The following is a 24,855-nucleotide window of genomic DNA, read 5'->3' as shown; positions in this document are numbered from 1 at the left end:
TTTGTTTTGCTGTTGGGCGCTCACTCTCGATCGGCTCGTACTAGCTGCGCCCACTAAACAGCGAATTCTCGCAGTCGACCGCCGCCGGACGCCATATTGTCGTGCGCCTCTCAATACGTGCATTTTGTCCGGGGAATCGGTCAGTACGTTTTTTTCGATCTCGTGTGTTGCTATTATGAAATTCATTGTGCGCATCGTGTCATGTTCTAGTATTGTGCGTGCAAAATGTGCGGTAATCGTCTGAACAGACTCGTGTGATGGCTTGTGACCGATGGAGGGTAATCGCTTCGATCTTGGTAAGCATCTCGGCGGCAGTTTCATCCGGCGCGCACAAAATGGCCGACCCGCCATTTCCTTCCGTTATGCTATATCGTCGCGTTACTGTTTTTCTGATGTTGTCTGTGACTTTACTTCTCATCATTGTTGTGGGAATTCCACTTTACGTACTATTTTTTCGCCGGATTGCTGAAAATCTAGTCGTCAATACATTTTTATCAAATATTAATTTATCCCGCCTATTATTATTATTTGTGTTATTATTGAATTTCTGTTTTCAAAACATAACCTCTAATCTCTAGATAAAGTTTAATTTTGTTAATTTATAATGAAAAGGATTAATTGTCTATTAACTTTGTTGTCGACACTATCACTGACTATGCTTTTAGTTCACCAAAACATTGACTTAGTTCAATACTGAACGATACTCAACCCTATTCCTACACGACATGAAGGGTAAATCAACATGTGCTCGTTTGTTTTTTATTTTTAAAAAAAAATATGTATATATATAATTTTAACATTAAAGTAAATATTGGTTTATGTCTGTTTTAGTTACTCATATATAACAATTATTGTCGAGATTATTATATTATATATTATTGAACATTAAAGTGTAAATATTAAACAAGATTCACTTGTTTTAAATATTTTATTGCAAAGTTTTTAAGAATTTATTCAAATCCAATTGTATTATAATTAAATTAAATTAAATTTTGTCCATTCTTTTTTATATTGATATCTTTGAATTTCTTCTTACTGTTATCTAAATCATCTAAATCAGTTTTAAATAAAGTGTAAATATCCACCTAGAATCATACCAAAGTTAAAAAATAAATTTTATTTATACTTTTGTCTTCATTCTCATAATTTTATTAATATTGTTTTTATTTTATCTTAGATAAACTAAATGGATAACCCAAAAGCGATTAATAATTGTTCAGAACCTAAAATCATTTATGGCCACTGCTTCCCAACTGGGAGCTGGGACCATTGATTGTCACAAACATAATAAATATGATGGGAATGGCCATCAGGTAAATATTGTTTTGTATTTATATTATTTTAATGTATTAAGTTAATATTAGTTTGTTTTTTTGAAAGCAAATTTTTTAATGATTTCTCAAATTTAATTAAAATAATCTTTAACCGCTCTTACTACAGTTTTATCTCTTGATATCTTATAATTATAATATTTATATTGTTAAATTATTTGTATCGAATCACTTATAATTAGATATGTAATCATTCACTTCATCAATTATTTAATCACGTAATTTTTTTTGAGATTAGTTAAATCATTTATCATTGTTATTTCACTTGCATTCTTTATTTATAGAAGATTAAAACTAACTTGAAATCTAACTGAAGTATGTACAGTATTGAATAGTTAGGTATATTTTTATGATTCTATTCTCTAAATGATATATACATTTTTGTAAATAAACTTCATCATAATTTTCCATTTTTAATTTATTAATATTTCAAAGATTAGGTATATATTGAGACTACTAATTGTTATATGCATACCTTTAATTTATCTATGTTTTAGGTGACATCTGGTGTTAATTTTATACCAAGTAATTGTGATAATCTAGTTGGTGTAAATGGCTCTACAAATGATGCTGAAAACGCCAGCTACAACTCTGACCATGATGATTCTTTGGATAGTCAAAATCAGAGTACAAGAAAGCGTAAATACTCCACAGAGTGTATGTGTTTTATATTTTATGACCTAAATTGTTGACATTTTAATTGTTAACATAATTTATTCTACTAGCAGCCAAAGAGTTTGAAGCTTTGGAAATGTGCACTTCAGCCAAGATTAAACGTACTTGTGAAATGGTGTTTGAACAATTGGAGACTGTACGTACAAAGCTTGCTCAATCCCAACGAGAATTGGACGAAGTACAGTCGTTGTCGAAAATTCATGATTTTGTTCCTGACAAAGTTGAACAGGTATTCAATGATCAGCATGCATGGTCTATGGCAAATATTAAATGTAATGACGATCCTCTATTCATTGGTGATCCATTTGCCGACCTTAAATTGTGGCTGGACAAACAAGCGTCCGAACCACAGGAAACACATGTTCCAATTTCGGACACTAGTAAGTAAAATATATAAACAAAATGCTATATCCAAAAATATTATAAATAATAATGTGTAATAGTCGAAGAAATACATGTTTTACATGTTTAAAAAACATACATTTTTGATATTTAATGTTATATTATAATTAATTTATAATTTTATGTTATAGTTAATAATTATGGTTCAATTTTATATTAAAATGTTATAAAATATAATTTTTAGATTCCAATAAATTAATACCTTCTACTTCACCTGCTGAAGAACTTCCTAATTCCTCTCATACATCTCGGCAGTCTACTGAAAATCAACCTGATCAAGTGTTTGAAAGAGCGAAATGGGTTAGTTGGATTTTATTGGATAATTGAATTTTGAATATACATTATTTTGGATATATTTTATTTAGGAAGCACAAATCATTCAAAAAATAAATCAACTACAGCGTGATGGTTTGTGGAGTGAAAAAAGACTGCCTAAAATTTATGAACCTCCAAGAAATAAAGCACACCATGACTATCTTTTAGAAGAAATGCAGTGGCTTGCTACTGATTTTGCCCAAGAACGAAAATGGAAGAAAAAAGCAGCTAAACAGGTATTTTAAATTTAATTTTTAAAATTATTCATAACTCTTCAATATTAATTTGTTATTTAGTGCTCCAAAATGGTTATGAAGCATTTCCATGAAAAGAAAATTGAAGCTCAAAAAGCAGCTAAAGCATCAGAAATGCATCAAAAGCGAATAACTGGATTTATTGCTAAAATGGTTAAAACATTTTGGAGTGATGTTGAAAAAGTAAGTATTTTATGCATACATTAAAATGTTTATCGAATGTTATGTGTTTGGGAAACATTATACCTAAGAATTTTAGAAAGATATTTTGGTTTAAAGTAATTACATTTGTATTTTTATTTAGCTACTTCTATTCAAGCAATCAACTAAATTAGAGGAACAAAGAAAAATTGCATTAGATGAACATTTAAATTTCATTGTTGATCAAACTGAAAAAATGTCAACATTGGTTGCTGAAAGTTTAATGAAGTCTGCTAATAATTCTTTAATTACCAAGTCACAAAATTCATCCATGGTTGTTTCTGATGGTAAAATGATATTATTAATTATTTATTGAATACTAACATTTGTATAAACCACTATACTTTTTAACCATTTTAAAATATAACCAGTTTTTACTAATACATAAAAATTAAAATATTTTGAAGTACTATTATGCTAGTTATATTGAACTTGCATTGTTCTTGTTAGGTAAAATAAATACTTTTCATTCATCTTCTGATGGTGGTACTACTGTAAATAAAGAAAAAATGCCAAATGCTACTATAGATTGTAAAAATGAGATAGATATGGTAAAACAAGAATCAAAAATGTCAATTGATGGAGTTCATGAAAATCTACCAAAACTTTTAAAGACAAAAGAAAATAAAGTATTGGAAGAGGTTTGTTTATAATGTTTATTTATTTTCTCTCTTAATATTTTAATATACTTGTGTAAAACACAGATACCAAGCGATGATGAAGATTTTGAAGCTTCGAATTCTAGTTGGAGTGATGACGAAGAAACTTTACTGCTTGCAGAAAAAGAAGATGGTCGAGTAGATCATTCTACGGAAATTGCTGAATTGGAGGTACTAAATAATACAAATAATAATGATTAACTTAATCTGATGAATCAATACTTAATTTTTGTATATTAATTTTCTTTACCCCTTGTAGTCATGTTACAATGATAGTACATTATTTTACTATTATTTTTGGCAAATTTTATTTAGCTAATTAATGTGTGGGTTTGATGATTTTGGACATTCCCTTCTTTTTAATAAAATACCTTATTATATTGTATTTAATTAAATATACAATATTCAGAATAACCTTGTCCACTCAACCAACAAAAATTCATCTGCTCGCACTCCTCACACTTGCCGGGGAAGTTATTTTCCTGCCGGCAGGTCAGTTGCATGCATAAAAGTGGGTAAGGTTATTCTGAATTGAGTGTGGTACCTTTTAATATTTTCCATGGATTTCTGGAAATAATTGTAAGAGTATACTAACTCCCTATATTAAACATATAACATTAATTATAGTCCGCGCAACAAAAACTGGCCGGTTACTCCCGAAACCCGCCCACCGTGAACGTGAACCTAACCCTGGGTTCTCAAGCTACGCGTCGCTGCTGTGATGCTTACACAATAGGCGCACGGCCTATAGTTTAATAACCACTAATTGAAAATTGCAACTAGAGTCGCGCCTGTCACCGGCCAGTTTTCGTTGCGCGGACTATAACTGATATGACATCTTTCCCTATATTTATATTACATTTTTTTAATTTTGCTAGTTGAATTTGCTTACTGTTTATAATTGAGATGTACCAGTGATTTCTTTTTTTTTTTAATTGCCTTTGCATTTTTACTGTATTATTGAATTATATGTTATATTTCAAAAATATAGGCTGATAATGAAATGAGTATTGAACAACTTTTGGCGAAGTATAAAGTTCAGTTACCAAATAACAAAGAGCAGTCTGATGACGAGGAAAGTAGTCAGTCTGATCACAGTACAAAGGAAGATATGAAATCTACTGATATTAGTATAAAATATTTATTGAGACGATCTCCTAATAAAATGGTAAATTTTAAAAAATTGAAATTTAATTGTCAACTTTACGTCATATTATTTAAATTTTAACAGCTCAATGGTACAAGTGACTGTAATGCAGATAAAGAAATTAATGATGTGACAGCATTAGCTGAAAGTATCCAACCTAAAGGAAATACATTATCTTCTACTAGTGTAAGCTGATAATAATTATAATAATAATCTTTATATTTTATTTTATTTATCAATTACTTTTAGGTGGTTACCAAAGTTCCATTTTTATTGAGAAATACGCTGAGAGAATACCAACATATAGGCCTTGATTGGTTAGTTACAATGTATGAACAAAATCTAAATGGTATATTAGCTGATGAAATGGGTCTTGGTAAAACCATTCAAACCATTGCCTTATTAGCTCATTTGGCTTGTGAAAAAGGTATGCTAAATTACAATTTTCATAATTTCTATAAATATGTTTTATATTGTGTATGTATTAATTTTTTTGCAGGAGATTGGGGTCCTCATTTAATTGTAGTTCCTACATCTGTAATGCTTAATTGGGAAATGGAAATAAAAAAATGGTGTCCTAGTTTTAAAATTTTAACTTATTATGGTTCAGTGAAAGAGCGAAAAAATAAGCGAGTTGGTTGGACTAAACCAAATACATTCCACATATGTATAACATCATATAAATTAGTTATAACTGATCATCAAAGTTTTCGTAGGAAGAAATGGAAATATTTAATTCTAGATGAGGCTCAAAACATAAAAAATTTTAAATCTCAGCGTTGGCAACTCTTATTAAATTTTCAGTCAGAAAGAAGACTGCTGTTAACAGGAACACCTTTGCAGAATAATTTAATGGAGTTGTGGTCCTTAATGCATTTTTTAATGCCAAATTTATTTGCTTCTCATCGTGAATTTAAAGAATGGTTTTCGAACCCTGTGACTGGGATGATTGAAGGAAATGCAGAATATAATGAGAACATTATAAAAAAATTACACAAAGTTTTAAGACCTTTTATTCTTCGAAGATTGAAATGTGAAGTTGAAAAACAGTTGCCCAAAAAGTATGAGCATATTATTATGTGTAGACTATCTAAACGTCAGCGTTATCTTTATGATGACTTCATGTCAAGAGCTAAGTATGTTAAATCACTATACGAGTATTATTAATTTTTTTTTCCCAATTACTCAATAAATTTTAATATTTTTAGAACGAAGGAAACCCTTGCCAGTGGTAATATGTTAAGTGTTATCAACGTTCTTATGCAACTCAGGAAAGTTTGCAATCATCCTAATTTGTTTGAACCTCGTCCAACTATATCTCCATTTCAAATGGAAGCTCTCACGTTTACAGTCCCTCGTTCCATATTTAATATAATGGAATATGATCCCTATAATGTAAGAAATTCGATATTATAATCTATTAAATTAATAATTTTAAAAAATTATAAAATTGTAATTATTATGTTATAGGAAATTGACTTAAGTTCTGTTAACTTACTTTTTACCAACTTAGAACGATTAATGAGTGCATGGGCAGCTCATCGTCTAAAACGTTATCAATTACCAAATTGTGTATATGAACAATATGAAACTTTACCTGATACACCCATAAGACTTCCTAAAATTAAAATGAATTTTAACATGAAGCTGCCTAAAAACTTAAATATCATTTCCAAGGTAATTAATATATTTATTTTTATACCTTTATTAAAACTGTCCTGTGTTTCATTTGAGTTAATTTAAATTAAGTCTGAACATTATAAATTTTTTATATTGAGAAATAAATAATCAAAGTTAGTTAATGAAAATAAAATTCATTTATACTTGGTATGTTCCATAGAGTCTGAAAATTGATTTTCCTCAAAATAAGCTAATTATATTATAGTTGATATTATCTTATTAAAATGAAAAAAGTTAAGCCTCTATCTTTTTTTTTTTATTATTATCTTTTTATCGATTTCCAAAGTAAGCACCATCAATAAAACATTGAAAAATTCAGAATCTTTTTGGATATACCTTGTATAAGTTATTTTTATTTGAGTAATATTTAATAACTTGTTAATTGTGGGATATATGGTTCTGATCTTATAATGGACAAACAAAGATATTGTATTTTGGTTAACATAATGATAATATGTATGTAATTTGTAATATTGACATAACGTACAAATATGTACTATATTTCTAGATTAATTTATGCAATCCACAAAATAAATTAGTTAATGTCAGACTTAAACATAATTTGCCAATCGTCAAATTTTTAGCAGAAAAAGGGATAAGAGGTGAGAGTTTTACATAATTTGTATGGTTAAATTTTAATTTTAATTTTAATATTATTCTTTCTATTCATGTATTTTTTTTTAGATTTAAAATTAAGATCAGTTGATAAAAGTATATCTAGGCTTCCACCATATTCAAGTATGTACTTTTATTTATCACCTTCTATTTTTTTAAATTTGTAAATTTAATTATTTCAATACTTTAGATATTTTGTCATTAACTCCAAAATTAAGACAAATCAAACAATATATTAATGAAAACAAACAAAGTGATTCTATAGTGGTAAATAATCTAACAAAAAATATCAACCATGTGCCAACTCAAGAACTGTTAACTTCAATTCCTAAATGTAATGGTTCGATACAAGGTTAGTTTTGCAAATGACCTTCCTAGAAAATAAACAACAGAATTATTCAATGTGTTGAAGTGGTTTTATACATTAGTAATAGTAATACTAGACCAATGTTTCTCAACCCTAGAGGTTAAGATCACCTTAACCTAATCTAACCTCTAACCATGGGTCATGTTGGTCAAAAATAAAAACTTTATTTAAAATTTTTCATTGAACAAAAAATACCTCTACATGTTTCAAGTTTAAACTAGGTACTACACATGCTATTTGTAAATTGATCTTCAAAATGGTATAATTCATTCTACTAATTTGTTAATGATACAATTTTTTTATTGTTCAAATTTGTACTTTATATATTTAGGAGAGGGTCGTATAGTTATTGACCATATTTCTTTTGAGGTCGCGACACTGAAAAGGTTGAGAAACACTGTACTTGACTAACCCCTAATAGTAATATTATGTTAAACCTAATGTTCCCTTTTGCTATATTGAGTACAGATATATTTTCGTACTCCAAATAAATTAAATGCATTGTAGATCAATTTTTATTCATATGAATTCTAATTTTTGCACCAATGCTATATCATTATGCTAATGTTTATGTTTACATCATAATATGTTTATAATTTTTAATAATATTATTATGAATATTTGATTTTAGCAGATAAATTTAAACAACTTAAGAGGATGTCGCATCTACACGCGTTATCTCCATCTTATACACACCTACAACATAATAAATTTTCATTTACCAGTTACAAATTTGTTTTTAGTTTTGATGTTAGAGTGTATTGACCTGTTATCAAATTTTTAGAGATGATGATTTGTGTGTTCCCTTATTTTTTATGTGAATTATGAACATTTTTAAATATATATTTTATTTTATACTTATTATATTACTCACTTATAAATTAGATTCTTGTAATAAACCAACGAGAGAATATTAATAATGTTCTTGTCTAAAAGTTTGATAATAGATCAATTCACTCTAACATAAGAATTAAAAGCATACTATTGAACCGGGTGAAAGAAAATTTAGTATGTTGTACGTGTGTAAAACAAAGACAATACATGTGATGCATCATCCTCTTAATTTTAAGTTGTTATTGAATATTATTTTACTTAAAAATTGCTATAATACCATTATATATTAAATTATTAATTAAGGATTTAACAGGGGTCTCTTTTGTCATCATCACTACATTTGGTATATTAAGGCCATCGAGTAGTATTAAACAAACCAACTTTTGTATCCTTTGTATATTGTCTACATTCGAATGTACTACTACATGATAGTATGTTCTGTAAATAAGTGGATTGTCTTTTGACTTGAACTCATGCCTTTTTCAGCTCTGTTTTATTTTTCATATAGATTTTATGTATACATTATGTTTTTTTATGTTAAAATAATGTGTATATGTATACATTTTTAATTTAAGTATTCATTCTCTGTTGAAATAAACTTCTGGCTATCCCAATTAGATAGGATATGTGTTGTTTTAATTTAATTTATTAATAATGGACCCCATTTAAATTGTACTGATAATAGAAAATAGGAATGGTTTTATGGTGGTTTTTAGTTTTTCCTGATTGATAATAGCATAAGGATGTTTTACTATATGCTGTATTTTAATCTTCTGTTTTGAAAGAAATAGTTTTTATATCTATCATATTTATCACCTAATACTTAAAGAAATACATTTTTGAATGTATGGTTTTCATTATGGATTTTAATGTTTTGTGGTATATTTTAAATTGTAGTTTATTTTTATATAAATGACATATTTTTAATAATTATTATTTTATCTTTATGATTTAAGGTAATTCAAATTCATATAACTGTTTTGACAATAAAGTTGCAAATGAAAGTGTATCAAGTGTGTGTAACAAAAATGAAGTTTTAAACAACTCAACATTTTCAAAAAGTCCGTTAATGTCTAAACCTACACCATTAATTGAATCTAATAAAGAACTGACTAATAACATTATTTTCCATGATGTAAGTTTTGATATATAATCAACTAATTTAATAAGTTTTTTTTTCATATTTAGTTTTATAACTTTCATAATTATTTTTTCAGCCTCATTTAGAAGAAAAACGAATTTTGAGGAGAAAAACAAAGATTAGTAATTTATCATTTATAAATAACAAAAGAATAGATGGTGCTACAAATGTTGTCTATGGTCAAGATTTAAGAGACTTTATAAGGTTTGATGCATCTTCCGGTCATGTTGGTTGTTCAGATTCAGTGGAAAGAAATCCTTGGCTTTGGCTTGGTTCAAATAATGTTTTATCTGTTTTTGCTCAGTATTCTGCTCATATACAACGCATGTCTTACATGACTGCAGTTGCTTTGTCAGAATCAGTTAAAACATTAGATAGTAGAATGAAAGAATTGCATGACTCCTTTGAACAATTTATTGTTTATGTACCTGCTGTACAAGGAAGAACTCCAAAAACAGAATTTCAATTTCTTCAAAATGATTCATCATTATTAGAAAAAGACATAAAACCTACTTTAAATGCATTGCATCCCATTATTTCTGCCATGAGTGTTTTATTTCCTGATCAAAGGTTAATTCAATATGATTGTGGTAAATTACAGTCACTTGATTGTTTATTACGTGAATTAAAAACTGGGCATCATCGAGTACTTATATTTACTCAAATGACAAAAATGTTAGATATCCTTGAAGCATTCCTTAATTTTCATGGGTATATATATTTACGATTAGATGGTACGACAAAGGTTGAAACTAGACAGGTAATTTTTGATGAATGAACCTAACTTTTTTTTAAATATATTAATAAACATCTTGATTATAGCTATTAATGGAGAGATTTAATGCAGACAAGAGGTATTTCTGTTTTATTTTGTCAACACGATCTGGTGGTGTAGGTATTAATCTCACTGGAGCAGATACTGTAATATTTTATGATAGTGATTGGAATCCTACAATGGATGCTCAGGCTCAAGATCGCTGTCATCGTATTGGTCAAACTCGAGATGTTCATATTTATAGGTTAATGCCTTTTTTTTTTTTTTTTTTTGAACTATAATCTATTAAATCTGCATTTTTTTTTAGGTTAATTAGTGAAAAAACTATTGAAGAGAATATTCTTAAAAAAGCTAACCAAAAAAGACTATTAGGAGATTTGGCTATTGAAGGTGGAAATTTTACTGCTTCATTCTTCAAGTCTGTAAGTATACATTGTTTTTACTCTTAATTTTTTTTAAATGTTTAAAATCATCCATCCACCCTCTTCAATTAGATATTTTCAAGCTTCCTAGAGTGTTCCACATTTATTTATCGTTATTATGTTTAGAATTCTAGATTTATTAAAAATTTTTTTTTTATAGACTACTATTCAAGATCTTTTTCAAGTCAACACCACTGATGATCAAAGAAGTGTTCACATTTTGGAATCTGAATTTTCTCATTCTCATAGCACAAGTGATGGTGATAGAAATGCTATTAATGTATTTGAAACAGCTCTTGCAGCTGCAGAAGATGAGACTGATGTTGCAGCCGCTAAAACTGCTAAAGAAGAAGCTGTTGCAGACTTGGCTGAATTTGATGAAGCTATTCCTATAGTAGAACAAAATGATGTTAAACTAAGTAAAGCAGATATGGAAGTTCAAGCATTAGAAAAACAGGTATACATAAAATAATTTTTTTAATTAATTTCATGTTTTTTTTATCTCTCATTTATGTATACATTTGTATATATTTCATTTTAATATATGTTATATTAATAAGTTGAAATAATTTGTTTTTTTTTTTCAGTTGTCATGCATTGAGAAATGGGCTATTAGACTAATGGAAAATAATGAAATGGATTGGGCAACTAAGCAAGTAGCTGCTGCTGAAGCAGAATTGGAACAACAAAAACAAGAATGGAAAGTAGAACAACAACAAGCAGCTAAACGTACAGAAGAAAGAATGAATCCGAAACGTAAACTTCCAGATTCTGATGATGGAGAAGATGATTCTATGGATTTGACTTTCATCAATAAATTTCAGGTTAACAAACGACATAGTATTAGAACTAAAAAAATAGGTAGTAGTACTAAGAAAAAAAATAAAAATTCTACTACTAAGAATACAGAGAAATGGCACTTAGAAACAAAAGCGAGGAAGACAAGCAGCTATGGTCTTAGACATCAGCGATTATAAACTATACTATTTTTAGATTTAATGTTTTTAACTTGTTTTGTTCTCTCCCAATAGAGAAGTTTTTTTTTATCTTTTCAAATTATGGTTATTAACACACAAGACAAGTTAGTTTTCATTTTGTAAACAACTGTACATTTTTATATAAAATAAAAAATATATTTCATTTCATGTGTTATGGTTGTTTTTCTTTTTGTGTTTCTTGATAGCTTCTCCACAAGGTTGGGCTCTGTTTTGGTGTCCCTCATTAGAAGCAAACTCTTCTCTAGCTCTCGCAGTGCGTTGATTAAAAATTTTATTTTTTTTTAAGTTTTTAAATATAATTTTTATACTGACAGTATATTATTTCATAAAAAAAAAAAAGAAAAAAAGCAATTGTACGAATTTTACTATAATTGGAAATCTTAAGCCGATCGTTTTTTTGTTTGGTCTGGCATAGAGGTTGTCACCAAAACACAAGCCCCTCCTTGCCAGTCCAAACAGGACTGGCAAATGAGACTATCCGAAACAAATAAAGAAAAACATCGTATCGCACAGAGAGCAAGAGAAGACGACTTCTGATGATATGATGATGCTGACAACAATTATTAAATAAAAGGTAATAAATTGTTCAGCAAATTACTAGAATGTGTAGCATATAAGTATAAAGATTATGGATATATTTGTAGCATATTTGTGCTATTCAGCAAAGTGAATCCTCCATTGTGGATTGTGATCATCTACTGAAATTACGATGAAGACATTTTATCTACATTTTAATTTATATAAAATATTGGTACGATGACAGTCATCATCAGTCATACAAAGTCTGAACATAATGCTTCTCTCAGTTATATCTAGATCTCTTGACAACAATTAAAATATTTAAACCAAAAAAAATCTATAGCTGTTGCGGTATAGATATTTTTTCTTCATCAGTCATGATGATTTTCTTAAATAATAAAGGTTTGAACATTCTTAACATAAATTATTTAATAAACATCTAAACAGCAAACTAAATAACCATTCTAAGATTAAAGTATCTGCATCTAGTAGTTATTACCGATAGATTTAAACATGAATGCTTCAGTGTTAACATGTGTTTAACATTCACTTGCCCATAAATTAGTTTTTTTTATTGTATATATTTTTTGATTAGAAGACGCAAATTTTAAATTTTATTTTTTCTTTCAATTAAATTGAATGTGAAGAAAATTATTTAAACAAAATTGTTAGACAATGACAATGATTATTTAAAAAGATAGACTACTTATGTTTTTAGTCTTCACTTTTTCAAAAATACTATTTGAAAATCTATGTACTACTTCAGATATAATACTTATGTAGTGAGAACAGCAATCTGTGTCCCAAATTGTTTTAATTACTTATCTACATTAAACTATGATACTTGTTTACTTGTTTAAATATATTCTAATCATACTCTTCTCAAGTTAAAAAATGTAGTCAATGGCTGACTGGTGTGTAGGGCCTTGTCTTTTTCACTCTATACCAGTGGTTCCAACCCTGGGATATGCAAAAAAAATCATTTTTCGTTTATTTATATTCTAAATTGATATTTGGGGTACGTGAATGCAAAAAGGTTGAGAACCGCTGCTCTATACGATAGGCTTATTTGTTGGCTCAGTAGAGATAGACAATTGAGAATCATTTGATTGCAACCAACTATGTTTATTGACTTGAACAAAATATACAGTGTTCCAAAACTATAAAAATATTGTAATACATTTTCAAAGGTACAATAATGAGATTTGTTCAATCTCCTCTTTCCCCTCTTAAAACGATGAAAATAGATTAAAGTCGCAATGTTTGGTATACATAACTAGTTGATTTCTATTTTTTTTTTTTAACAAAATATTATTTGTATACTTAAAAAAGGTTTTAATTAAACCATGTTTGATAAATATTTTTCGGGGGCTCAATTCTTAATATGTGAACTTGGGTTTTTGGTTGTAGAATTTTTATATCAAAACGTGTGTTTAAATTATAGTTTAAGTTAAGTATCTGGTTAATTTAAATCAAATGACACTTACCAACAACATTTTCCTTTATATATCATCTATTCATTACATTTTATTATTTATAAATGGGTTTTGATGGAGTTGTAAATTCTTCAATAAAAAATATTACTCCAATATACTCCAAAAACATTAAAAATATATGTTTTAAAACTTTGGTTGAACAATATTATCTCCAAAGTATAACATAAATATTGAAATTGATTTTCGTCTGAATTTATTTATTCAAACACAATTTTTTTTTTTGCTTTAGTTGTATAAACTTTTTATATGACTTCATGGTGCTGCTAACTTCTGTGACATTTTTAATCATTCCTCTATCTATATGTCTGTATATATTTTTTTATTATTATTAAACTACTCTTCGGTGACTATGACCATTGGTAAAATTTTAAATCATACTTTTACACTTTTAACTTATTTATAAAGAGAATAAAACAAATAAATTACAAAACAGTTAATTAAATTAAACTTAACAATGAAAGATATCGTGGTTTTTAAGTTATATGTATGAAGCATTTCTAATTGAATATTGTGTAATAATATTATTCAAGTTTTCAAAAGATATTTTATTTTTTATGGTAAGTCTCATAAAAAATGTTCAATAAATTTATTGGTACTTATATCTAGACCAGTGTTTCTCATCCTTTTTTGGTTCTCAACATACTATTATTTATTACAAGTTTTTGCACACTTGACAATGACAATTATAATTTGAAATATTTTCTCTTTAATTAATGATTTAATTCTTTAAATAATATTTTGTTGCTATATTAAGAAAAAAATAAATGTAATGAATAAAATGCTGTTTTCAATATTTTTTTACCAGCATAATCACAAATATCAAACATTTCTCGCTGGTTGAAAACCACTGATCTAGACTATTAACATTGTGATTTTTTAAAAATTTTAAACTTATGACATTTTTCAAATGTACTCACAAATATAATTAATTTAAACAGAATTATTTAATTGTATACATATATCAATTATATTATAGTTATAGTTATCTTTTTATATAGCTGTAATGAAGTGTTAATATATTTCTACAACAGTTTCCATTAGTACATTTGAAATATTATATTTTATTAGCTATAAACAATTTTGTACAAATGGTTTTTCATAGGACTAACAGAACAGAATTAGTTTTAAATCTAATTTTTTAAATTATATTTACTTATATGCCTCATGGAACTCGAGAATTCAATACCCCATGCATGTGTTATCTTCGTATCACAAACAAAATTTTTAAATATTAAAATTTTACGTGGTAGTTATAGTTTGCATAAAAACTCAAGTTTCATATAAAACTGACAAAAATTGATAATATTCTTTCTTTTACATTTGATAATAGATCATTTTATTCTAATATTTAAAATAAACATAAAAAAGTAGTTTTACTAAACTAAAATTACTATTTTGTATGTTTTCAAGTCCGAGTCATGTGGTGATACCCTAAAGTTAATTTTAAACTCATTTATTTATTTATTTTAGTTAGCTGTTATGAATAATATTTCACAAAAACTTGTTCAACAAGCATCAATAACTTAACAATAAAGTGTTATTTGAAAGTTTAATAGCAATTAATGTATAGATTACTTATATTCTATAAGATTTATTTACAAATATGTTCTTTAATACCTTTATCATATTTAGAAATTATTTGTAATGTACCCTATAAGTTTACTGAAAAAAAAGTTATAAATCATTTATTCAATAAGTTTCAAAACAAAACACTGTTTAATGATAATAGTAATATTGTATGATTTATTTTATACCTCAAAAAATATTAACTTATTAATTTTAATTATAAAGTCGTTACAATCTTAAATGTATTTAAAGATATTTAATAGGAATAATTAAACATAATATGTTCAAATAACAGTATCTGAAATTTTTTTTAACATTTCTTTTTGAGTACATTATTAGTTTTTTTTTATGTAAATTACATGTGCCTATTAAATTAGTATTTATTGTCAATCAATTATATACTTAAATGTCATCTTATACACATTATCACATTATACATACATAAATTTAAAAAAAAAAAATGTAATTAAATACTATATAATTCAAATGATGTTATTTTGATCTTAAAGTAATTCTTGAGTATTATTTTCTATTTTTGCAGATTGTTTATCCTAATCTTGGCTCAAAAAAATCTGATGTACCAAAGGTTAGTTGACTTATTTATTTTTACATGGGAAAAAATGTACTCATTTTAATCCATTTTAAGAATTTAATCCTTGGACCATGGTCAGGAGAAAGTGAAATCTATCATGACCCATTATACTTCAGTCAGTATTCTTATATACCAATGACAGAAGCTCAACTACCTCCCATGCCATCTGCTCGGAAACGACCAAGAACTGATGTCACATTTATTAACAGTAAGTAATAATTTTCTATACTTTGTAAATGCTAGAGTAAATTGTTTTACATTACTATTACTATTAATTGTTGTGTTAACTGTTAACTAACAGTTTAATTATTAAAAAAGCTTAATTAATAATCGACCATATCCTATTAACTGAATGAAGTTCTTTATCAGTTATTACCAGAGCTTGGATTTTATAGTATTTGCTAATTTTTATTGGATACAGATAAAAATAGTAGAGTAAGCTATACATTTGTTTTATGCGCTAGAGACTTCAAATATAAAATTTTATTTTGCAATTTTTGCATATTTATAGGATTTTTAGCTTTTAGTGCTATTTTTTAAGTTTTGGTGTCATTTTTGGCTAATTTGATATATTAATATAACTTTTATTTCGTATTTTCATAAAACTTATTTATATTATATTTTATAAAACTATGAAACATAACACTATGACAATTTTGAACAGGTAGTTGCCATACTCAAAAAGTGTTTATATTTTATAGTTTAATGAATCAAAAAATTCAAGTAGTATTACCTAATATTTTTAAAATAAAAGTTTTTAGTATTAATTTTTTATCATTTATTTTTATTTTTATTTACAATTTCTTTAAAAAAAATAAATTATGTATTAATTTATTAATATAAGTTTTTTAATTTGTGAACATATTAAATTATCAATTAAATAACCTTGCTATTTATTGTGTTTTTAGGGTATATAACGCTTATTTTAAGATTTTAAAGGGCATATAGCGTGTATTTTAGTAACCTTTGGTGCTATAAAATCCGAGCCCTGGTTATTACAAATTATATTACTTTCATATTTTTATTTTTATAGATCGTACAAGTTTACCTGTGTCTCTTTCCTCAAGTACTAAATCAGTGTATGGAACCCGCGATAATAATGCTGGTGAATGGAGACCTAATGAAAATATTTTCCCACACTTACCTCGATCGATGTTTGATCGTGCTTCTGGTGCATTGCTTAAGATGCGTAATGATATACGTATTCAGCGATATCGTGGTATTAATAGGCCCATGACCATGACTTTGGCCAGTTTAAAACCACCTTTACCAGCTCGACCTGTTCCAGAACCACCTCATGTACCAGAATGGCTTATACATGAAGATTATTCACTCTTACAAGTATGTTATAATTTTTTGGCATTATTTGTTGATTTCTATTATATATATCATATCATATTTTTTGTTATTTAGGCGGTTCAAAGAGTTCAAGAAATGACGTTGAATTTAGTAATATTATGCCCAGCTCATACACCTAATTGGGATCTTGTATCTGAGCTTGTGAATATGATGTCTCGAGTTTATAGATCTCCTAAACAATGTAAAAATAGGTAAATGATTTCTGTATTTTTTATATTAAAAGTTAGTTAAAATTAATTTATTTAAAAGTATTGTGATAAAATTGAATTTTGATTTATGTTCATGTTTATATATTAATATTATTATTATCATTAGGTACGAATCAGTAATAGTGGCTCGAGAAGAAGGGCGAATGCTTCAGGAACAATTACTCAAAAAACAGAAAAAAGTAATATGTTATTAATTTTAATATGGATATTCTTTATTGTTTATTGCTAATATTCAGTTATTTTATAAGTAAAATATTTTGTTAAAATAACAGTTCAATAATTCATATATAATTGTTTTATTATTTTAGAAAATAAATCGAGGATTACGTACATCACAGATATATACAACAGATGGAAACCGTACAAATACTCAACTTCGTATATCTCGTTTTAATGGCTTATTATCTGTTGCTGCCAAACGTCAACCTTTATGTCGAACTAACAGTCAATATGTCCCTAGCCAATCAGCAAATACACCTTTAATTCCAAATGCTAGTCATATTGCAATATTAAAGGAAAATTATGATGTAGACTATAATGTACCTTTGGGTCCAATGCAAGTAATAAGCCGTCGTACTGATCGTATGATTAGAGAAAAACAACAGCAACAGCATATTGAACCAACAACAGTTAGAGTCCAACCTCAACCTCATAATGTAAAATCTATTCAGCTGCCTAATTCTTTACCTCCAGCTCAAACTGTTAGTCCAGCACCAGTTAGACCCTCGCCTACTACTCAACATCGAATTATTATGAGTTCTCCGTCACCTTCCATTGTTCAAGTAACTATATTTTTATCTGACATTATTCACATATTATAAATTTTACTTCATAATTTTTTTGTTTTATTATTAGGAAGCAAATATACAAAATATACCTCAGACCAGTCCTAAAGTGGTCCCAATTCCAATGTCTGTACATTATTCAGCTGCAGTTCAACGAGCACTCAATTTCACTCAAGCTTCCATTGTAACTCAAGCGTCTTCAACTACTGGAAAAGGTAATACAAACAAAAAAAAAAAAGAAAAAAAAAGAGAACTTATTAAAATAATTTGTTTTTTTTTATTCTTACTTTGAATGACTATTTTATTTTACTTATTTGTTAATTAAATATGTTTTATTTATTAATATTTTATTAATTTATTAATTTTCAGTAGTCACTACTATGAACAAAACTATTACTCAATCTCAGATTCAAATGTATCGTCAACAGCAACAAAATATTGCTAGACAACAACAAGTTAAGATGGTTAGTGCTCGTGCAACCAAAACGTCTACTGCCAACATCATACCCGTCCAAACATCTCAAACACCAACTACTCTTAATGTTCGACCCAAAAACACATTAAATACTAGGAATATAACTGACACTGATGTTACAAATTTTATAAAAAGACATCAATTATTACAACAAAAACAAGCACAAACTGTTACTGTTCAATCACCTATCGCTACCGCAGGACCTTCAATAGTTAAAACATCTGTACAAAGTCTGATGCTTTCAGCTGGTGCCAAAAATGCTATAAGTGTTGCAACTGCTACAAAAAATATAAATACTCAACAACAGTTCAGACATCTTACTCTTCAACAGCCTATGTTAACTCAGAGAAAAATTCCTACTCAAAAAGTTACTCAATTGAGTCAAGTTGTGGTAAATATTACTATATGATAAAATAAATGATTTTCTTTAACTTTTATTTTTCAATTATTTGTTATAGGTGGCTGGTAAAACTGGAGTTCCAACACAATTAATAGTTCAATCAAAGGGTGTACCAAGTACAATGACTATGCAACAATTGCAGACCATGATGAAACAACAAAATATTCAAAACGTTAGTGTAAGTATTTACAGTATGAAGTTTTCAAGTTAATTAAAAAAAAAAAAACAGATGATTTAATTTTTGAACTGTATATTTAGATTTTAGTGTATAACTGTATATTTAATTATTATTTCTCTAATCTAACGGCTTATTGCACTATTTAAGAATGGCCAAAATTATAATTTAGATGATGGCACGCTTACATATGTTGTCTCTAGTTCTTAGATGTATAACATAATACATAGTAAATTTTACTATCTCAATTATTAATTTTCTTTGTTATTTTTAAATAAATCAAAAAAAAAAATATTAACATATTTTTTCGGCCTAACTTGCAATTATCCTAACTATAAAAATACCATTTTGGGGTTATTTTATTTTCTTATGAACTCTAATTTTATGCATTGTTTAAAATCATTATCCCTCCCATCAGTTACTTATTTTTCCACAAAATCAGCCGTTAAAGTTCTAAAGAAATTAGCCCAAATTTAGTCCCCTGTTATTAAAAATCTTAACTCCTTTTTTAAATATTCTATTTGAATTATACGTTAAAGTATTAAAATATATATATTTAATCATAAAAAATATACAAATAAATATTTTAAGTTTTAATAAAGTTTTTTCAATTAATGAAATGTTTTTTATCTCCTGAAAAGTTGTCATTTTGGAATTACGACATTTGCATGTTAGGAAATTTGTCAGATTTATTATAATATATAATAAATAACCTGGGCATCAGATTCAGAAATTTAAGCTATTTTTTAAAGTAGAAAACTTGATATTTGTATCTGATAACTTAAAGAAATCAATTAACATAGGATAGGTTTATCTTAATTATAAAAGTGAAGAACTGCCAAAATTATTGACAATTATAACCTTTAATGAGTATTATTAATTAAACTTACTTTAACTATCATTTTTCCCTGTATATACAATATCTGTAGTGGTAAATATAGGTAATATTATCAAAAATCATTGAGTAAAAGTTATTGTGTATAAACACTTAAGGGTTAAATTAAAGTATATTAAAACTAGTTATTTAGTTTCCAAAAATAATTGTATACATTATATTTCACTTTATTTACTATCTACTTTGTGATTAGGGTGTGAAGTTATCTTGTATGACTTGTGACTCTATTTTTGGAACTCTCATCACATTAATAAGTTACTAATATTATTTTATTGAAAATGATTCATTTAGTAAACTAACAAGAATATTTATTTAAAACCTGTTTGTTTTAATAAGTATACACATTTTTGAAAAACTATATATAACCAATCCCTCAGAGATGTTTGTTGGGCGAATAGTTTAACTTAAATTGACAAAATAGTTCGATAGGGATGCAATATAATTAAGTTTTAAAACAATCTAGGATTTTATTTACATAGTAGTAAAATATAAGTGGTACTCCCTCAATTCACATAATAGTAAAATACAACTGGAACTCAATTCATGTAGTACTAAAATACGACTGGACTTAATTAATTTATTTTTTATAATGTGAGATGTAATTTAGAGGACGCTATACCCGCATGTATTGTTTCCGTTTTACAAATGTAAAACATAGCAAAAACTGTTTTGCACGAGAAAGAACCAAGAAGGCTCAGCCATAACTAAAAAACAAAATTTTCATCACATATAAAGTAGAACTTAAATTGTAAAATATTGTTTTTATTTTTTCAATATCAGAACTACAAAATAGTTATTCAATCAATTTTGAAACAATAAATTTTTTAGTATTAGCGATATCGAAAAAATAAAAACAACATTTAACAGCTTTAATTACACTTTATGTGTGGTGAAAATTTTCGTTTCTTAGTTATCATGGCCTTTCGGTTCTTTCTTATACAAAACAGTTAAGCTATATTTTACATTTGTAAAATGGAGACAGCACATATAGGTATGGTGTCCTCCTTAACTTAATGCTCAAAATTCACTATATATATATATATATATACTATATTGGCAGTATTTCAGTTAAATATTGACCTTTTTTAAATGTGTGCTCATCATAACTACTGTTATATTATGTTGTTAATTTTAATATGAAGGTGAAATGTCCATCAATTATTAATCTTCTAAGTTTGAGTATTATTTATGTTTGTAAGATGGGTATTTTACAATATTTTAATTTCGTCAGTTAATAATAACTTGCTTAAACATAGAAATATTATTAAACTCAACATTTAAGTGGACATTGATGAATGTTGATAAGCAACACAAGCTTTGATTAGTGTTAAATAACTTATGAATTTCTAAGATTGAGACAATTCATGTAGGTATTTTTTAATCTTAAAGCTTACTATAAGGTATTTTCATCCAGAGAAATAAGTTCTAACTTTGTATTGTTTAAAATAATCAATCAAAATTTTGTTTATTTTATTATTTATAAATCATATCCTTTATTATTTAGTGATACCGTATTTAATTCAAAGTATTAATGTTTTCAAATTATCTTATATTTATTGTATAATTAACAAATTTTTTTATGTTGTATATATTTATAGGTTTCTGGTGCTAATATAACTGCAATGCAATCAAATTCAAATGCAGGTCAAGTTATATCTCATGTCATTGCAAAAAGTCATGGACAGTCTTCGGGTATTGGGTTAACGAGAGTACTACCAGTAGTTACAACTCAAACTTCATTAAAACAAGCAATCCAGGTATTATAATTGCTGCTATAAGAAAGTGTTAACTTAATACTAAATACAATATGATTATGTAACCACAGTTAAAATATATTGTTACTGGTGCCTGTATTGTCAGTGGTTGCTGTTTATGTTATTACTATCTTCCTTTAAAAAACTACTCATTGATTTTAACCTATTTTATATTTTTAAAAATTTTTTTTAATATTTATTTCCTGTTTCTTAATAATACACAAATATTAGGTTCTAAAAAGACTTTCTAATTACATATTTTTATGTTAATTTTTAAACTGAAAAATATACCAATTACAAAAATTTTGTTTTTCAATTATTGAATTTAAATATTCACAAGTATTTTAAAATGTTTTTATGATTAATTATAATTATAAATAAGCAACATTTAGAAATAGTCTCAAAAAAGTTGATTTACATCCAAAAATGAGTAAAGCTAATGAAAATAAACCTGCTGCTAAAAAAATATTTTTTTTTTTTTTTACTAAATTTTATTAATTTCTGACTTAATGTATCCTTAATTTTAGGTTGTTAATCCAGTTCAAACATTAAGAACATCTGGTGTTGGGATTGAAACAGCTCGTTCAACATTACAACCATGTTCTTTGACTAATGTATTTAAAACTACTGGAAATCCTGGCCATTCTTCTAATATACTATCTCAGGTTTGAAAATGCTGTGTTTGTTATTTTAACAATAAATAATAATTATATCAAATTATTTAAATATTTATGAAAATATAGTTTTTACATAGTTCAATAATTTATTACTATTATAAAACAATAATTTTAAAAAATGTTTTTACTATTTTAGATTCTAAACGAAATCATGAATGTATTGATTTTACAATGATGTAAATTCCTCATGAGTTCGTCTTATAGTGATTCTAAAATTTTAAAAATACATATGTGCAATTTTTTTTTTTATTTGAGTTTGAAGTTCAAACATTGACAACAATTCATTAATTCATTTGCAAGTTATTTTATAGTTGAAAATGTACAAACAATCTTGTATAAGTAGCTAATATTTGAAAATTTAATACAAGATTTTCCATAAGTTTGACATACAATAATTATAAAAAAAATTGAACATTGGCCTATTATAAAAATGTTATCATAAGTTTAAATTTTTACGCTTAAAATAACGATTTAACATCAAATAATTTAATATTTTTGTTATTATTCAAAATTATTAGTCATAAAAATTTGAAACAAACACCAATTGTTTAAATTGGTATGTTTTCTAAACACTTAATTTTCAGTTCATTAAAACATAGACTACCTTTTCACCACCTACTGGAAAAAATATTCTAGATGACAAATCATCTCCAACCAGAATCATTTTCATATACTAGTATCATTGCATTCCAATTTAAATTATTCATTATTGTGACACCTACCTTGAGTCCAAGGTCCATTTAATACCACTGTACAGCAGAGTGTTACCCACAGTCCATTCATTTTAGTTAATTTTACATTTTTTTTATAAACTTATTGTAGTTTCATATCTATATCAAGATAAATATACTACTTCACCTTATGAAATGAAATGAACATTCTATGGTTTAAAATCTGAAAAAAAATGTTTTCAAAAATATTATGCTATGAATTAAAATTATTTAGAAAATAACTTTTTCAAAAAGATTTTGTGGATATGATTTTCTTGGTAGATAGCATGTGACACGTTATGTGCCATTAACATTTTTGGTCAAAGTATGTTTTGAATTTAGAAATTTTATAAAGTACTGTTTTGCAGGTCGTATTTCAACAAGGTCAGCAAATGTCTGTACGTCAAGGTCAGTTACGTGTACAAAGTTCATCAGGCCAAGCTGGTTCTATAGTTGCTGTATCTATGGCTCCTCAACAACAGCAACCTACTGTACTGACAATACCTTCGTCACCTAATTCACATACGCCACGCACAACTTAAAACAATATAAACAAATATGATTTTAGATAAATTATTTTTATTTTAGTTTTGGTTCACACTACCTATTGTTTTTTTTTTTTTTTTTTTTTTACCATTAACAGACTAATTTTGAGCATTTTATTGACCTTTATAAAAATTGATTCAAAAAGAAAATTATTGTTTTCAGTTGTATGTCAAAGAATAACAATATTTAGCTTTTTATGGTGTTAATTTAAATTTTTTATTTTCTTTGTAGATTACATTGATTATTTAATAAATGTTGTTAAATTTCTACGTACAATTTCATAAATGTCCTACGTAATTTTTTATGTATGTTTTTACATACTTATTATGTATTATAATAAAAATCTGTAATAAAATTAGATATAGGCTGTTACCATTATCGACTTAAATAATAGCTGATGTTAAAAGTAACTTATAACAAAAGATAATTTAATGTAGTAATAAGAAAATATGTTAATTTTAAATATTGATGGTCTTTTTTTTATGTTTTTTCATAAAAAAGATAATTCACTCTAGATATTATTTAAAGTGAAGTTGTGACTGTTACGCTTATTTTTTTCCTTCATAGAAAATACTCTGTATAAATTTAATAATAAAAATATGTTGAGGTGCAATTAATCAATAAATCATAATGTGTATTTGTATTGATTGAACTTGATAAATTAACATAAAAATGAATGTATATAAGATGTAAATTGCACCAAAATGAATGTTGTACAATTTTAGGCTCTTGTATATAATTTTGTTGTATATTGTAATTTTAATCAATTTTTTTTTAATTTGCAATTGTAATCGTAAAATTGATGTTGTACATGGTCATTTTAATTAACATTCGTGATATATAAATTGTATATAATTAATATAGTAATTTTTTTTATATAA

The 24,855-nt window shown here is 26.5% G+C and overlaps 1 protein-coding gene across 5 annotated transcripts; it reads left to right on the top strand.

The window, feature by feature from the left end:
- Positions 1-42: 42 nt before the first annotated feature.
- On the top strand, positions 43-24,855 carry LOC114123752 (helicase domino). Of its 5 annotated transcripts, none has more exons than XM_027986825.2 (37): positions 43-296; positions 1,178-1,313; positions 1,829-1,988; positions 2,057-2,386; positions 2,593-2,708; positions 2,774-2,959; positions 3,020-3,160; positions 3,282-3,465; positions 3,629-3,819; positions 3,883-4,008; positions 4,829-5,005; positions 5,069-5,170; positions 5,234-5,411; positions 5,484-6,120; positions 6,193-6,379; positions 6,455-6,661; positions 7,173-7,266; positions 7,349-7,402; positions 7,470-7,631; positions 9,437-9,615; positions 9,698-10,381; positions 10,444-10,640; positions 10,704-10,818; positions 10,979-11,275; positions 11,406-11,642; positions 15,939-15,983; positions 16,044-16,197; positions 17,023-17,330; positions 17,403-17,539; positions 17,664-17,736; positions 17,866-18,339; positions 18,413-18,557; positions 18,715-19,208; positions 19,276-19,395; positions 21,886-22,044; positions 22,569-22,706; positions 23,797-24,855. In XM_027986825.2, exons 2-37 carry the CDS (start codon positions 1,236-1,238, stop codon positions 23,968-23,970), a joined length of 7,440 nt encoding a protein of 2,479 aa, XP_027842626.2. In that variant the 5' UTR covers positions 43-296; positions 1,178-1,235; the 3' UTR covers positions 23,971-24,855. The 5 variants fall into 5 exon arrangements, with proteins under 5 accessions (XP_027842626.2, XP_027842627.2, XP_027842629.2 ...); XM_027986826.2 differs by having other exon boundaries at positions 18,712-19,208; positions 19,276-19,389; XM_027986824.2 differs by having other exon boundaries at positions 44-296; positions 2,060-2,386; positions 18,712-19,208.

This window comes from Aphis gossypii, chromosome 3 (assembly GCF_020184175.1).
Source record: "Aphis gossypii isolate Hap1 chromosome 3, ASM2018417v2, whole genome shotgun sequence".
Taxonomy (NCBI): domain Eukaryota; kingdom Metazoa; phylum Arthropoda; class Insecta; order Hemiptera; family Aphididae; genus Aphis; species Aphis gossypii.
The sequence above is the reverse complement of the archived record's forward strand: the minus strand, read 5'-3'. Positions and strand labels throughout refer to the sequence as shown.

Excerpts from the sequence above, each read along its gene's own strand:
- LOC114123752 (XM_027986823.2), top strand. The coding sequence starts at position 1,236 with ATGGCCACTGCTTCCCAACTGGGAGCTGGGACCATTGATTGTCACAAA. Across the intron at positions 7,632-9,436 it reads ATGTAATGGTTCGATACAAG|GTAATTCAAATTCATATAAC; the intron begins GTTAGTTTTGCA and ends TTATGATTTAAG. Across the intron at positions 10,819-10,978 it reads CTGCTTCATTCTTCAAGTCT|ACTACTATTCAAGATCTTTT; the intron begins GTAAGTATACAT and ends TTTTTTTTATAG.